Raw genomic sequence first — 17,046 nt, forward strand, 5'->3', positions numbered from 1 at the left:
CTGTAGAGCAATCCAGACATGCCCATTCCTTGCTTGCCCTGTGAGTTTCTTTTTCTCAAGTACCCATCCAATTTCCATGCCCCATTCCCCCATGCTACCTTAGTTTGTACTCTGCAGACCTCCTTGAACTATGAAATCCATAGAATCGTTTGCTGCACCACTTGCCTCTGCCACCTGCACATCCCTCACTTACAGGATTGGGAGCTACCTCGGCAAACTTTCCAACTGAAATCTCCTCAGCTGCCTAAGTTTTTCCAGGGATAGGAATCCCTGTACCTTATTTCCGCCAATGGTTTCTACAGTAAAATATTCTAGCTAAATTCAAACTACAAGCATTCTGTATCATCGGGAGTTCCAAACTGTAGTCAACTTTGCTTTTGAAAGTTCTTCACCATACCATCATTTACTATCATGGAAGATGAACCAGTGTCTTGCAATCCCTAATGAGTGTCCCATTCACTGGGTGAAGATAAGGAGTAGGTCTCTTTACATTGGCAGTCCCTGAATCACTGGCCATCTTATACCTTGAGACCAAGTAACATTATAACATTGGCCCAAATTGAATATTGCCGAAAAAGGGACATTTTTTGTTGAAGCTTTTCAACTTGTACTCATCAGGACAATTCGCAAGAAAATACCAATTTCAGGGGAAACAACAAATTTGTAATCTGAGAAGAGAGTGCTGATTGGTTGGCAAGTGGACTCTGGTTGGTAGAGGCGTTGCCATGGAGAATGCACCATTTAATGGGGACTGACAATTAACTGCCAAGTATTGTTTGAAATTCAAACCAGGCAGCTTGACTCTGGTTGGTCAAGAGATTACCCTGGCGAATGAACCAGCAAATGGCTGTAACCAATTTTGTTCAGCTGAAACAGGTGCAATTTGTGTACATGTTCTTTCAGTCTGCAAAGAACAGGGCCCTGTGTATTAATATAACAAATATTTAGCAAATGCTGTCCAATTGCAAATCACATCTAAATAATCTGCTAAATAATTTGCTAAATAATCCTCAGTGTGCTAAGAATTATGCTGACAACCAATTTAAAATTATCAATCTGGTTCGCAGCGTGGCACATTTGCGTGTGTTGGAAGCTGTATATATTAATACACGGGGCCCTGTTCTTTGCAGACAGAAAGAACATGTACACACATTGTGCCTGTTTGAGCTAAACAAAATAAGTTACAGCCATTTGCTCGTTCATTTCCCAGGGCAATGGCTTGACCAATCAGAGTAAGCTGCCTGGTTAAAAATTTCAAACAATGTTTGGCAGTTAACTGTTAGTCATCATCAACTGGTGCACTCTCCATGGCAATGCCTTTACCAATCAGAGCTCACTTGCCAGCCAAATCAGCACTCTTTTCTCATACAGTATAAATTGTTGTTTCCCCTGGCATTAGTGTTTTCTTGCAAATTTTGCTGATGAGTGCAAGGCAAAAAGCTTCCACAAGAATGTCTCTCTTTCTTTTCAGCAATACTCAAGTTCTGTACTACCAAATGACCATTGACCGAAATCTTCCCATCAGTGTTGGAGCTGCTGTGTCTGACACTGATTATTTCGAAAACAGCGCACTTAACCTGGTTACGTTTCAAAGAGTCCAACTTCCAATGCACCATCCTGAAGTACTCCCTCAGTATAGGAATCCACGCAGAAACCTGCAAAGAGGATCAGTGCAGAAGACATGCCCTTTTTTAGAGCACCAGCTGTTGTATGGTAAATTTGAAGGTCCAGTTTGAATGTTAGCGAATGAATGAATGGGTGGGAGAGGTAGGTAGTTGGTTCAGTGGGTAGTTGGTTTGGGGGTTAGTCAGGTTGCATCGGGGGTGGTAGTTGGGTGGTTGGGTTGGGGATGGTAGTCAGGGAGGGGGTCGGTTTTGTAGTTACCCAGATGTTAGACTAGGTTTTAATTCGTCTAATATTTCCTGGCTAATTACTCAGATAAGTACCGTGGGTCTCTCCCAAGTCTCTGACTCTATTCAGAGTCAGGGTCATTCATAGATGGGTCCCAGAAAGCAGGGGAGCTGCCCATCGGAAGTTTTAACTTCCTGGTCGATTCCCATGGAGGTCCGTGCATTAGGACTTCCACCGAGTCCTGATGGGCCCAATATAGTCAATACTATTGCCCAGAATGGCAGAAAAAAATGTGTGTGCTTTGCCACTTAGTGAGATCAATGTCCAATTCACCAGCCCCTTCACCTGACCCCTTCAATCACCGATCTCCACTACCTTACAGCCTGATACAGGAAACCTGTTGCACAAGTTCTAAAGATGACCTGTCATTAAATTCAGGGGGACGTGCAGGAAAACACTTACTTGCAAGTTCCTTGTCTGCAAATCCTTTCACCTGTTCTTTTCCTGGCTCAGAGTGATACTGGGGCTCATGCCTTCACATGAAGGCTTGGCCAGGCCATCCAGGACAAGAAATGTCACAGCACATTGCTTTTACTGATTACAGAGACGAGCTATAAATTGCTTATAGTTCGCACCTTCGCCATTAGCATTTTAACTGCTTTATGTATTAGTGCCTTTTATTTCAAGGATGTGAATACACTTTGCCTTATACAGGTTGAGTATCCTTTATCTGTAAATCCAAAAACCAAACATCCAAAAACCGTACTTTATTCAAACCTCATGGACCTTTACCGCAGGAAGTCCCGACCTGAGCCGACACAAACTTCACTGACTGGACCCGACCTTTAGCACAGGAAATCTAGTTATTTGCCTTACCTTGTGCCCAGCTGCTGTGAGAGATTTTGCTTCTGATCAAAACCCTATTATGGCAACTAATTTCAACCAAGAAAATGCTGCCCCTCAGGCAAATAGCAATGGGCAGAATCCTCCCAGACTTGCACTAAGTGTGGTAGTGGACTGCTAGCCGCAATTGCAGCTTTTCATGCTGTATCGTCCCCAACCCGCCTCATAAATTATGCATTCCCGGGATACACATCATTTTGACAGTGGGCAAGCTCCGATTCACCTGCCACACCATCACCTCGCCGCTTCATCATGCCAGGCTCCACATTTAAAGTACAGCCGTGCTCAGTGCTTCCAGCCCAGGACTGCAGCAAAGAAGATGACCCCCGAACAGCAAGAAGACTGCAGCACTTGAGTGCCTTTTGGACGCTGTGGAGGCGCACTGTGATGTCCTCTACCCCTGCTGCCCCCGCAGGAGGGGCAGCAACATTCCCACTCCGGCTTGGTAGGCAATGGCAGTGGTGGTCAGTGCCAATGCTGCACAGAAGAAGTTGGCCATCCAATGCAGATAGAGGATGAACGATCTCATCTGTACAGCCAGGGTATGGCAATCATCTCATCACTCTAAACTCACACACTCAAGCCCATCACAAATTCACTGGAAACTCATTCACTGCCAGCTCAAGGGACATCACCACCAATTCTCACACACATACCCCCACATGTCCTCATCTCCTCTGAAGACTACCTTCTCAGCCCTCACCATCTTGAGACCATTTGCACAGATCAACATGTGCCCCCCCACGCACATACTGTGGGTTATCCTCCTTCCCCAGTACAGCCCTCGTCCTGCAGCCTCTTCCCTTGCCTGAGGCCACTTCTCCCCCTTCCCCAAGCAAACCCTAGCCCTGCAACTGTTGAAAAGCCACCCAAATATCGTTGATCTGGCAGGTAGAGACCTTCCTCGAGGCCCCCTAAAGTGATGTGGTGCTGTCTGTGAAGCCTGGCGCTGATGACTGTGAGTGCTGCCTGAAGCAAGGTAGGCAAACAAACCTTGAAGTCCCGAGTGAAGTGCAGCTCATCAAGTGCACCTCGCTTATGTGCTGTTGTGAAACACGTCGGCGTATTTTCCTGCCGATGTGGGCGAACAATCCAGTGGCGGGGGGAGGGGATGATTCCATTAGGCTGAGCTTATAATGACATGTTGATGTATTACAATGAGGCTCCCGACATCCGATGGCCGGGAACGTGGCCCACCATCGGCGGGCAGAGCAGGCGATCACGAACTGGTTTCACAAAGTCGTGAACCGATTTTTGGCCTTCTCGCCATATTGTCCGCTCACACCACCGAGCACACCCGACGCTGGCGGGCACTGAAAATCCCAGCCGTTATCTAATCCAAATGAAAACAGCAAGTCTTTGGAAGTACAGGTCTGAGTGCCGAGTCCAGTCTGCTAGAGGCTGCTTTCCCTTGCTTCACAAAATGTTTAATGTACCACTGAGGGATACAAAACCTTCTCCCCAACTGCTCATTACTAGTTATTCATCCTAACTACATCCAATCTGGTAGGCACATCACATCTGAAAACCGAAAGCATCTAAATACTGAAATGCAGCCGGCCCCAGGGGTTTTAGATAATGGATAGGTGACCTGGATACAACTTTAAAAGTGCAACTTTAGAAAAATAGTCAAAAAATGTAAACATTTTGAGGCACTTCAGGAAGTAATGAACGCATGCTTTAATTAGGAAACTGATGGCATTAGAGTTGTCAAGGGTAGCTGACTGAATTCATTATTAAAGTGTTTAAATTTGTCAGGGTTCCTGTGAACTATCCTTTGTCATTTTCTTTCATCAGCCCATCGGAACGGGGCTGGCGGAAACAGAAAGAAGGAGCAGCCGCTCAGCCCAAGGTGCGTTTACGGCAGGAGGTGGTCAGCGTGAGTGGACAGAGGAGAGGCCAGCGCATTTCTATACCTGTAAAGAAACTACTCGCAAAGGAAAAGAGACCCTATGGACTGGGGATGGTGGGAAAGCTAACAAATCGAACCTATCGCAAGCGGATAGACAGCTATGTGAAGAAACAAATAGATAATATGGATGACCATCGGTAAGAAGAGGAGTCGGATTTGAATTTATAGATTCCCCATGTGATATTTGGACCTTTTTTAGTTGTATTTCATGAGAAGTTTGCTTAGAAGTTGGTGTTTTCTGTTTGTTGTAGACATTTTGAGGCACTATTTGAAGTGCCGTTGACCATTCTTGCATCTTCATTCATTGCTCTATTTGTGATAACATCGACAATGGCCCCACGGGCACCAGATTCCCTCGGCTACTTCACTCAAGAATTTATTTTACATGTGTGAATGTAGACAGTGATTAGCAGCAGATTGTTTAAAAGTTGCAGCCAAGCGTTGATCCTGTCCTCGCCCATTGGCCACGCAGGGCACTTCCCGCAGGGATTATTGGATAAAAACTGGAGCCCTATCCAAATTCCCTCCCTGACCTAGTGCCAAGACCAATCACAGAATTATTACAGCACAGAAGGAGGCCATTTGGCCCATCGTGTCTACACCAGCTCTACGAATGAGCAACTCACCTAGTGCCATTCCCCCACTGTCTCCCCATAACCCTGTACATTCTACATTTTCAGATAACAGCCTCATTCCCTTTTGAATGTTTCAGTTGAACCTGCCTCCACCACACTGTCAAGCAGTGCATTCCAAATCCCAACCACTTGCTGTGTGAAAAAGATTCTTGTCATATCACTTCTGCTTCTTTTACTAATTACTTTAAACCTGTGTGATCTCATTCTCGATCCTTTCATGTGCGGGAACAGTTTCTCCCTATCTACTCTGTCCAGACCCCTCATGATTTTGAACACCTCTTTCAAATCTTCTCTGTTTTCTCTTCTTCAAGGAAAACATTCCCAATGGCTCCAATCTATCTTCATAACTGAATTTCCTCATCCCTGGAACCATTCTCGTGAGTCTTTCCTGCACTCTCTCCAATGTCTTCGCATCTGTCCTAAAGAACTGGTTAGAATCTCAGAATCTTAACAGCACAGACGGAGGCCATTCAGCCCATCGTGACTACACCGGCTCTCCAAATGAGCATTATGACCTAGTGCCATTGCCCTGTCTTTTTGCCGTACCCCTGCATCTTGTTTCTATTCAAATAATCATCTAATGCCCTCTTGAATGCCTCGATTGGACCTGGCTCCAACACAATTCCAGGCAGCGCATTCCAGACCCAAACCATTCGTTGTGTGAAAAAGTTTTTTCTTGCGTCACATTTGCTTCTTTTGCAAACCACTTTAAACCTGTGCCCTCTCGTTCTTGATCCTTTTACGAGTGGGAACAGCTTCTCCCTATCTACTCTGTCCAGCCCCCTCGTGATTTTGAACATCTCTATCAAATCTCGTCTTAGCATTCTCCTCTCCAAAGAAAACAGTCCCAACTTCTCCAATCTATCCTCACAGCTGAAGTTTCTCATCCCTGGAACCATTCTTGTAAATCTTTTCTGCACTCTCTCCAATGTGTTCACATCCTTCCTATAATGTGGCACCCAGAACCATACATAATATTCCAGCTGAGATCTAATGAGAGTCTTATATAAATTCAGCATAACCTCCCTGCTCTTGTTCTCTATGCCCCTATTAATAAAGCCCAGGATACTATATGCTTTATTAACTGCTCTCTCCACCTGTCCTACCACCTTCAATGATCTATGCACATATACACCCAGGTCTTTCTGCTCATGCACCCCCTTTAAAATTTCACCCCTTATTTTATATTGTCTGTCCATGTTCTTCCTACCAAAATGCATCACCTCACACTTCCCCATATTGAACTTCATCTGCCACCTATCTGCCCATTCCACCAACTTGTCTATACCCTCTTGAAGTTCCACACTGTCATCCTCTCAGTTTACAGCACTCCCAAGCTTTGTATCATCCGCAAACTTTGAAACTGTCCCCTGTACACCAAGATCTAGACCATTAATATATATCAGAAAAAGCAAGGGCCCCAATACCGACTCCTGGGATCTCCATGACACACCTTCCTCCAGCCTGAAAAATATCCATTGACCATTACTCTCTGCTTCCTATTTTTCAGCCAATTTTGTATCCACATTGCTACTGTCCCTTTTTATTCCGTGAGCAATAACTTTTCTCTCAAGTCAGTTGTATGGCACTGTGTCAAATGCCTTTTGAAAGTCCATGTACACCAAGTCCATCACAGCATTGCCCTCATCGACCTTTTCTGTTACCTCTTCAAAAAACTCCAGCAAGTTAGTTAAACATGATTTCCCCTTTAGAAATCCATGCTGGCTCTTCCTTATCAACCCATATTTTTCCACGTGACTATTAATTCTATCCCAAATAATTATTTTTAGAATCTTGCCCACCACGGAAATTAAACTGACTGGTCTGTAATTGCTGGGCTTATCTTTTTGAACAAGGGCATAATGTTTGCAATTCTTCAGTCCTCTGGCACCATCCCCGAGCTAGGGAAGACTGAAAGATTATGGCCAGGGCCCCTGCAATTCCTACTCTCACTTCCTTCAATATCCTTGGATGCATCTCATCCAGTCGCAGATGCAATCCTCCAGCTGAGGCTGAACTAGTGACTTATACAAATTCAACATAATCTCCTTGATCTTGTACTCTATGCTCCTTTTAATAAAGCGGAGGATGCTGTATGCTTTACTAACTACTCTCTCAACCTGTCCTGCCACCTTCAATGATTTATGCATATATGTACCCAGGTCCATCTGCTTCCACACCCCCTTTAAGAGTTGTATCTCTTATTTTATATTGGCAGTTACCAATTGTAGCACTGTTTTTTTCTGGCTGAGATCCAGTAACTTGGCTGAGGCCAGGGATCAGACTTGAACCTGCCTATTCTATCTGGCTCTGTTCCTCACTGCCTGAACTATTGGCAAAGTGCAATGGGCAGGACTTCCCACTTACTCTCAGCAATTCACCTGCAATAAGCAAAACAGCACAGAAACCCTAGGAATTACAAGAACAAATCCTCAAAGATTCTGCAATCTTTTGCACATGGTTAAAAAAAATCAGGCTGAAGACTGGCCCTATCCATAAAACTGGCTGTGCTTTTGATCAAATTTATCACCAGTGTGAGTTTTCACTAATTGCCCCTGTTTACAGGGCCTTACAGAGGAACTTCAAATTGAGACTTTTTTTGTGCAAGGACACCAATAAATAGGCATGTTTAAAAGTTTTTTTTTAATAGCTACTATACACCAGTGTAAGATTAAATGGTTCTACATCGTTTTTCAGGCACTTTCAGTTATCTGTAATTGGGTTACTTATAGGCAGTAGACTGGACATTCTGTTTAAAATGCTTATTTTTATGATAACCCATTTACAGATGTGTTAACAAAACTGTACCAACCTTAAATATGCTGAAGAGTATGTTTAATGCAGTTATTATTTTTTAAATGACGTTATAAAAAGCTGCAGCGATTCACACAAGGTTATATGTTTAATGCAATGCAAATGAGTGAAAACCAGAGGGAAAGAACACTTAAACCATCTCTTAAAAACAATGCAATTTTGAATGGAATTTACACCTGGATCACTGTGTTTAAAGCAGAAACTCTTGGTCACTGTTTCTGTTTTCAATAGAAAGGATTTATTTAAGAGCTTAGAAAATATTTAACTGAGCTTGTCTGCAGTCTTTATTCTTTCACAAGATGTGGATGTCACTGGCTAGGCAAGTATTTGTTGCCCATCCTTAACTGCCCTTGACAATAGGGCAATTAAGAGTCAATCACATTGCTGTGGATCTGGAATCATATGGAGGCCAGACCTAGTAAGGATGGCAGGTTTCCTTCCCTAAGGGATGTTAGTGAACCAGATGGGTTTTTACAACAATTGATGATAGTTTCATGGTCACCACTACTGAGACCAGTTTTCAATTGCAAATTTATTGGCTGAATTCAAATTCCACCATCTGCCGTGGTGGATTTGAACCCATGTCTCCAGGTCATTAGCTGGTCTCTGGATCCAGCGACATTACCACTACGCCTCCATCTTCCCCCCTCAACATTTGGGGTTTAGTGGATAGCATAGTTCAAACTGTTAACACATCAGAACTGAAAATTTGAAAATCAAAACTGAAAAATCAATAAATGCAGAAATGAAAGTGGGAGATAGATTTTGACAATATAAGGCTGATTTTAATTTGTGCCCTCTTCAAAAGTGATCCTTCTGCTCCAACAAAATGCTTAATAGAAATCAGATGAAACTACATTAAATGGGAAATATATATTGCCTCTTAAAACATGACATACTTGAGTATTGAAACTAAATAGAGTCAAGCGTGCATCCAAATTACCCACTGGTTCTGAATAATGTCAGAATTAATTGAAAAAGATGGTTGTAACTTGGATTCAGTATTCTTTAAGGCAATTCAGACTATCTTTGAGAGAGTGCCCTAGCAGGAAAGCTGTATTCATTTAGAGTCAAGTTGACATGATCTGTAATTCCATGGCTATTCCTGTTTTATTATCCTGGGTATGGTGCGGCATGATTATTCATAATAGAAACAGCTGATCTACAAGGCTTAGAGCCTTACAAAATGGTATGATTGTGCCCATGTTGTCACTTCTGTAATTCTGTAATGTAACAAATGGGCTTCATGTGACCCATTTGATACACATGCCTTAATATTAACAACCCCACTCCCCCGCCTTCGATGTACAACCGAGGTTTGGGATAGTTAAAAATGTAAAAATGGGGAATGTGTTCGCAACTCACTGCATACTCTCCCACTGTGTAACTGGGAGACTGATTTAAATTTAACAATTGCTATTCAGGTTTCTTAGTAGTCAGGAAAGCTGGCAATGAAAGGAGTGCAAGTACCTTTACAGGACACCTTTTTCTGTAAATATTGGGGCCATGAATTAACTTCTAGAGAGACTAAGCTCTGCATTAGCTAGAATGTTAAATGTTCAATACAATTTGTTTGATCACTAACAGCTGCTCCCTTTTCATTTCAGGCCATTTTTCACATACTGGATTACATTTGTGCATATATTGATTACTATCCTAGCCGTGTGTATCTATGGAATTGCCCCAATAGGATTTTCTCAACATGAAACTGTAGATTCAGTAAGTAATAGATCAAAAACAAAGCAATTCTTTTATATCCCCAGTATCGGGTAATAATTCTCGGAGGCCATTTGTTTTATGGAATGGAATCATTCTGTAAAAAAAAAAAATTAGTTCACATCTCTGAAGTAATTTTAGGTGGAATTTTCCGCGCCTGCTGGTATCAGGCGTGAGCGGACAATATGGCAGGAAGGCCAAAAATCAGCTTAACAACATTGTGGAACTAGTTTGCAATCATTGCTCTGCCGATCGATGGCGGGCCACGTTTCCCACCATTGTACATCAGGAACTTCATTGTAATACATCTGCATATCATTATAAGTCCAGCTCACCGGAATCATCCCCCCTCCGCTGCATCATCTGAGCACGAGTCATGCCGACGTGTTTCACAGCTGACATGCACGCGGCGAGCTGCACTTCGCTCGGACTTTGCGGTTTGTTTGCCTACTTGCTTCGGGCTGCACTCGCGGTCATTAGTGCCAGGCTTCGCAGGCAGCACCGCATCACTTTTAGGGGAGCTCACGGAGAGGTCTCTACTTACCAGACCAGCCATAAGGTGGAGGGGAGGGGGGTAGCTTTACAACGGCTGCAGGGCTATGACTTGCTTGGGGAAGGGGGATAAGTGGCCTCAGGCAAGAGAAGAGGTTGCATGACAAGGGCTGTACTGGGGAGTTCGAGTGATGAGATGGTTGCCTTACCCTGGTGGCATGGGTGAGATACTCATTCTCTTTCTGCGCTGGATGGCAAACCTCTTCTGTGCATTGTTGGCACTGACCACCAGTGCCACCACCTCCCAAGCTGGAGTGGTGACACTGGTGGGTCTCCTGCGGCCAGAGCAGGGGTAGTGGACATCGGTGTCCAGAAAGCATCTCAGGGATGTGTCACTGAATCAGGGGGGTTGCAGTCTTCTTGCATTTTGGGGCCATCTCTTCTGTGCAGCAATCCTGGGGCTGGAAACACTGAGAGGTGTGCGCACGGCTGCACTTTAAATATGGTTCCCAGCATGAGGAAGCAATGAGGTGATGGTTAAAATTGGAGGCTGCCCGCCAGGAAAACGTCATGTTTCCCAGGAATGTATGATTAATGCGGTGGGATTGGTACGAGATGGTGTGAAAACCCGCCATTGCGGTCAGAAGGTAAAACGTCCTTTTTCCCGCCCGCTACCGCACTTAAGAGCAAATCTGGGACGATTCTGCCCTTAGTATTAGTCTGTAAACTGCAGAAGTATTTTGTTACAATTCTTCTATTATTTGGACTATTTAATATTCACCTCTGATCTGACAATTTTTTGTATTTTTTGTTTCTTCAAAAGTTTTGTTAAAAAAATAAGTTGAGCTGTGTTTTTAATGAGACATTTCATTGACCATGACATCAAGAAATGCTTTTTTCCCCCCATATCCAGCTTCTATGAAATATTCAAACAAATTAAGTAACAGGTCACAGCAAATTACATTCAGGGAGTTCAGCAATGTATTTACACTCCTCAACGATTTTCAACAAGATCACTTTTATACATGGGCCTACATTTCTGTTAAAATTAATATATTTCATTTCATTGTCTGTTTCTTCAGCAATCTACAGTTTGTCAAAAAAGAAATTTTAATATTTTCTTGCAATTTATGTGAGATGAAAGGTTTAATATTCCTCAATAACAGTACCTAAATTTGGATGCTTTAGCAGCCTATAATCAAGACTGATTTCTTGCACTGCCCTGCCACATGGCGATAGGGAGACGGGATCTGGAAATCTTACCAATATCGCTACCCTTCACCACTCCTAAGGACCATTGGCGGAGAAGGGGCGATAGGCTGTGTGGTAGCAGCGGAAAGCCCACTGAAGCCTCAGCTCAGTCCAAGGCCTAAAAGGAAACATTCAAGGCATTCTTTAGGACTATTCTGCCTCCTTAACACAAGAACACACAAGAATTAGGAGCAGCAGTAGGCATTCAGCCCCTCGAGTCTGCTCTGCCATCCAATAAGATCGTGGCTGATCTGATTGTGGTCTCCGCTCCACTTTCCTGTCTGCCCCCCATAACCCTTGACTCCCTTGCTGATGAAAAATCTATCTAACTCAGCCTTGAACATTTTCAGTAACCCAAACTCCACTGCTCTCTGCAGAAGAGAATTCCACAGACCAATGACCCTCTGAAAGAAATTCTCCTTATCTTGGTCTTGAATTTGGCTTGCTCCTCTTCTGATTGCCACTGCAGACCCATTGTATCTTTCACCCTTATGGAGGCAGAAGGTGGCTTGTGGTGGCAGACAAAAGCCCCTCCCCAACCTTCCACTGGTGTCAGGCCTACCTAAAGCACTGTCCATGCTTCAGGCTACTTGTTATTGTGCTATTGATTCTGTTCTTCTCATTCTGATGCTAGATTGACTTTGTTTCACATTTATTATTGATTTAACCATTTTCATTTGCTTTCTTAGATTTTAAGAAATAAAGGTGTCTATGAAAATGTTAAATTTGTGCAGCAAGAAAATTTCTGGATTGGACCAAACTCTGTGAGTGAGTTTGAATTCTGCTTAGAAGCTTTTAATTTCATTTCTATAAGGATCATTGTAATTATGACAGTAGCTGATCTCTGGAGAAATGAACTCTTGAATTGATATATCGTTTAGCTTTTCTGTAAAATTCAGTTTATCTCCTTACATATTGTGATTTCTGCGCCTGAATTTCCATAACCGTGAAAGAGAATGGCCTAGAAATTCAGCTGTTTTTTTCAGGTGCTAAACGACTTTCTAAGCCGCCAACATTGTCAGGCAGGAAGCACACACTACGAGCTGTAAATGTGCCCCTCGCCATTTTGGAAAAGGCTGAAAAACGGACTTGCAGTTCGCCTGCTTGATACCAGCCTGGAAGCCCTTGCAAATGTAAATTAGAAGCCTAACGTCTGTCTGAGCCTAGCACCCCCACCACCCCCCATCCCCATCCCTGCAAAGTTGGTCTGCTCCGAGGCAGCTGGAATCGTCGGTATCCGGGAAGACCAGATCTAAACGTAGCCTAACAGGTGGCCCTTAAGTGACCACTGCAGGCTACAACCTGAACGTGGAGCCAGGTGGAGTGAGAGTGCCCCAGTATTCCTCTGGCCTTAAGTGAACTTTTTGAATTTTGATTGCTGCAATGAAAAGTATAAAAAAAATTATTATAGAATTCAGTGCTTCTCTATTCCTCAATTTTTTGATGATGAATAGTTATTCATCCGTTATCAGGCTACAAGGCTTAAATGAAAGTAAAGACACCTTTTCAAATGGATTTGCTCTTTAAACAGTGCTAGATAACCCCACCTCTGATTTAGTAAACTCCATGTGAGGGATGAATTACGCACTGTAACTTTGCTTAAAAATGAAATTTAGTACATCCTGGATGATCAGTTCGCGCTCAAAGACACTTTGGCAAATGTTTGGTGCATTTGACTCGAAACATATGCCTCAGTGTTCCCCTGATCATCACCGGAAATTAATATCAGAGCCCTCCCTAATCTTTCCTAATAGCTCATCCTCCTTATAGTAAGGTGTAGTATTATTTACTATGGATCATTTACGAGTGCCAGAAACTATTTATATTCGCACACAGGTCCCTACCCTTTGCAAACAGAAGGAACATGTTCACGCATTGTTCCTTTCTCAATCAAATAAAAGCTTGGGGGACAGCCAATGAACCCTGGTTCATTCCCCATGACAATGTCTTGATCAATCACAGACTTGCCTGGTTTGAATTTAAACAAAAGGTTGGCAGTTAACTGTTCCATGGCGCATTCTCCATGGCAACTCCTTTACCAATCTGAGTTTACTTGCTAGCCAATTAGCACCCTCTTTTTATGCAGTATAGATTGTTGTTCCCTTTCAGATTTGGTATTCTTGTGGTTCTGTCCTGGTGAGTGCAAGACGAAAAACTTCGATAGTGTGTCTCTCTTTCAATAATGTTATTTTGTTTCTCAAACCCCTAACCACTATGGCTTAACCACCGAGTGTGGGGTGGAAAAGAGAACTGAACACAATTATCAAAGGGTGGTTTGGCCAATGCAATTTAAAGCCTTAACATTACATAGGAGCAGGAGAAGGCCAATCAGCTCATCGAGCCTGCTCTGCCATTCAATACAATCATTGCTGATCGAACACTTCAATGCCTTTTACCCACACTATCCCCGTAACCCTTTACGTTATTGTTAATCAGAAATCTTTCAATCTCTAACTTAAACATACTCAATGACTGAGCTTCCATGGCCCTCTGGGGTAGAGAATTCCAAAGATTCACAACCCTCTGAGTAAAGAAATTTCCCCTTCTTTCGGTCCTAAGTGGCTTCCCCCTTATTTTGAAATTGTGTTCCCTGGTTCTGGACTCCCCAACCAGGTGGAACATCTTACCTGCATCAACCCTGTCTACTCCTTCAAGTATTTTGTAGGTTTCAATGAGATCACCTCTCATTCTTCAGAACTCTAGAGAATACAGGCCCAATTTGCCCAATCTCTCTTCATAAGATAGTCCTGCCGTCCTCGGAACAAGTCTGGTGAACCTTCGTTGCAACCCTCTTATGGCAATAATATCCTTTCTGAGGTAAGGAGACCAAAACTGCACATGGTACTCCAGGTGCAGTCTAACCAAGCTTCTATACAATTGAAGCAAGACTTCACTGCTCCTGTACTCCAATCCTCTTACGATAATGGCTAACATTCCATTAGCCTTTCTAATTGCCTGCTGCACCTGCATGTTAGCTTTCAGTGACTTATGGACAAGGACACCCAGGTCCCTTTGAACATCTACACTTTCTAACCTCTTACCATTTAGGAAATACTCTGCACATCTGTTCTTTCTACCAAAGTGGATCACCTCACATTTTTCCATATTTATATTCCATCTGCCATGTTCTTGCCCACTCACTAAGTCTGTCCAAATCCTCCTGTAGCCACTTTACATCTTCCTCAAAACGCACATTCCCACCTAGCTTTGTCTCATCCGCAAACTTGGAAATATTACATTTGGTCCCCACATCCAAATCATGGATATATATTGTGAACAGCTGGGGCCCAAGTACTGATCCTTGCGGTACCCCACTAGTCACAGGCCGCAAACGCGAGAATGGCCCGTTTATTCCTACTCTCTGTTTTCTGCCTGTTAGCCAAACCTTAATCCATGCCAGTATATTGCCTCCTATCCCATGTACTTTTATTTTGCTAATCAACCTCCTGTGGGGGACTTTATCAAAAGCCTTCTGAAAATCCAGGTATACTATGTCCATTGACTCTCCTTTATCAATTCTGTTAGTAACATCCTCAAAAAACTCCAATAAGTTCATCAAACATGATTTCCCATTCACAAATCCATGCTGACTATGCCCAATCAGATCATGATTATCCAAGTGTCCATTTATCACATCCTTTATAATAGATTCTAGCATTTTCCCCACTACTGATGTCAGGCTAACAGGTCTGTAGTTCCCTGTTTTCTCTCTCCCTCCCTTCTTAAATAGTGGGATGATGTTTCCTACCTTCCAATCTTCAGAAGCCATTCCAGAATCTATAGAATTTTGGAAAATGACCACCAATGCATCCACCATCTCTATAGTAACATCTTTCAGCACTCTGGGATGTAGATTATCAGGTCCCAGGGACTTATCATTTTTCAGTCCCATTAATTTCTCCAATACAACCTTCTTGCTTACACTAATTTCTTTCAACTCCTCATCCTCCATAGTCCCTTGGATCTCTAAATCTGGGAGATTTCCTATATCTCCCTTAGTGAAAACTGACGTAAATTAATCATTTAGCTTCTCTGCTATTTCTCTATTCCCCATTATAACTTCTCCTGACTCTGCCTGTAATGGACCCACATTTGTCTTGGCGAAACACTTCCTTTTTACATACCTATAGAAGCTTTTACAGTCCGTTTTTATGTTTTTGATAGATTGCATTTGTATTCTATTCTCTCTTTCTTCACCAGTTTCTTGATCTTCCTTTGCTGTATTCTTAAAAACCTCTCAATCCCCAGGTTTACTACTACTTCTGGCAACTCTATAGGCCTTTTCTTTTAATCTCATAAAATCCTCAATTTCCTTTGTCAGCCACGGTTGACTGACTTTTTTTGGGTTTTTGCACCTTGAAGGAATGTATAGGTGCTGTAAGCTATGTAATAGTTATTTGAAGACTATCCATTGCCTATGTACAGTTATACCTTTTAATGTATTTTCCCATCCACCTCAGCCAATTTGTCCCTCATACCTTCATAATTTCCTTCATTCAACTTTAACACCCTTGCTTCAGAGTGAACTACCTCACTTTCAAACATAATATAAAGTTCTGTCGTATTGCGGTCACTCATCCCTAAAGGTTCTTTTACAACAAGATTATTAATAAGCCCTTTTTCATTACTTAATACTAGACCTGAAATAGCCTGTCCTCTAGTCGGCTGCTCAACATACTGCTCTAGAAAACCATCCCTAACACACTCCAGAAACTCGCCTTCCACAGCATTAGTGCTCAATTGGTTTACCCAGTCTATATGCAGATTGAGGTCACCCATGAGTAATCCTTACCACAGAATGTTTGTATTCTTCTGTCCAAGATGCAGTACAAAGTTGCAGTGTGTGCTTGCATACATTGACAAGTAAATGTGATCATCTAGTTCTTCCTTCTATTGCATGTTGGCCTATTTAACTCAATGACCCTCTATGCCACATGTGGAGCAAACATTGCTGTGTTCTCCATAGATATTCTTTCTTTACTGAACTCATGATTAAACAGGCTTTTTTTATTGATTGTGCCATTATCATGACCATGTTATTCTTGTTGCAGGAAGCCTTAATTCACCTTGGAGCAAAGTTCTCTCCTTGTATGAGGCAAGACCAGCAAGTACATGAATTAATTACACTGAAAAGAGAAGAGGAAAATAAATCTGCCTGCTGTGTACGAAACGACAAGTCAGGGTGTGTTCAAACTTCGGAGAAAGAGTGCTCGGTAGGTACACGTGACGCTCGTGAACAGTATACTTGCAAATCTTCATTATTGTTCTGGATATTCAGTTTGGTCAGGATGACACACCCAGAGTGGCAAGTACCTTTATAATTACTACCATATAATTGAGGTGGGGGGGGTGGGGTGGCAGCAGGGGGAGAAAAGCGAGAGTAAAAACAATTTTTCAGAAGCAGACTTAATGGATTTTTTTTCAAGTTGCTATTTCATTTATAATCACAGTCATTTGCAAGCTCTGTACGAT

At 42.8% G+C, this 17,046-nt stretch overlaps 1 protein-coding gene across 10 annotated transcripts in view; it reads left to right on the forward strand.

Moving 5' to 3' along the window:
* rhbdf1a (rhomboid 5 homolog 1a (Drosophila)) overlaps positions 1–17,046 on the forward strand; it is a 351,324-nt gene that overhangs the window by 304,327 nt on the left and 29,951 nt on the right. For all 10 annotated transcript variants that reach the window (XM_078558344.1, XM_078558345.1, XM_078558343.1 and 7 more), the window contains 4 exons: positions 4,552–4,803; positions 9,723–9,834; positions 12,264–12,338; positions 16,626–16,787. In XM_078558344.1, coding sequence (XP_078414470.1) covers positions 4,552–4,803; positions 9,723–9,834; positions 12,264–12,338; positions 16,626–16,787 — 601 coding nt within the window. The remainder of the gene's footprint in view (positions 1–4,551; positions 4,804–9,722; positions 9,835–12,263; positions 12,339–16,625; positions 16,788–17,046) is intronic.

This window comes from Cetorhinus maximus, chromosome 15 (assembly GCF_964194155.1).
Source record: "Cetorhinus maximus chromosome 15, sCetMax3.hap1.1, whole genome shotgun sequence".
Classification (NCBI taxonomy): domain Eukaryota; kingdom Metazoa; phylum Chordata; class Chondrichthyes; order Lamniformes; family Cetorhinidae; genus Cetorhinus; species Cetorhinus maximus.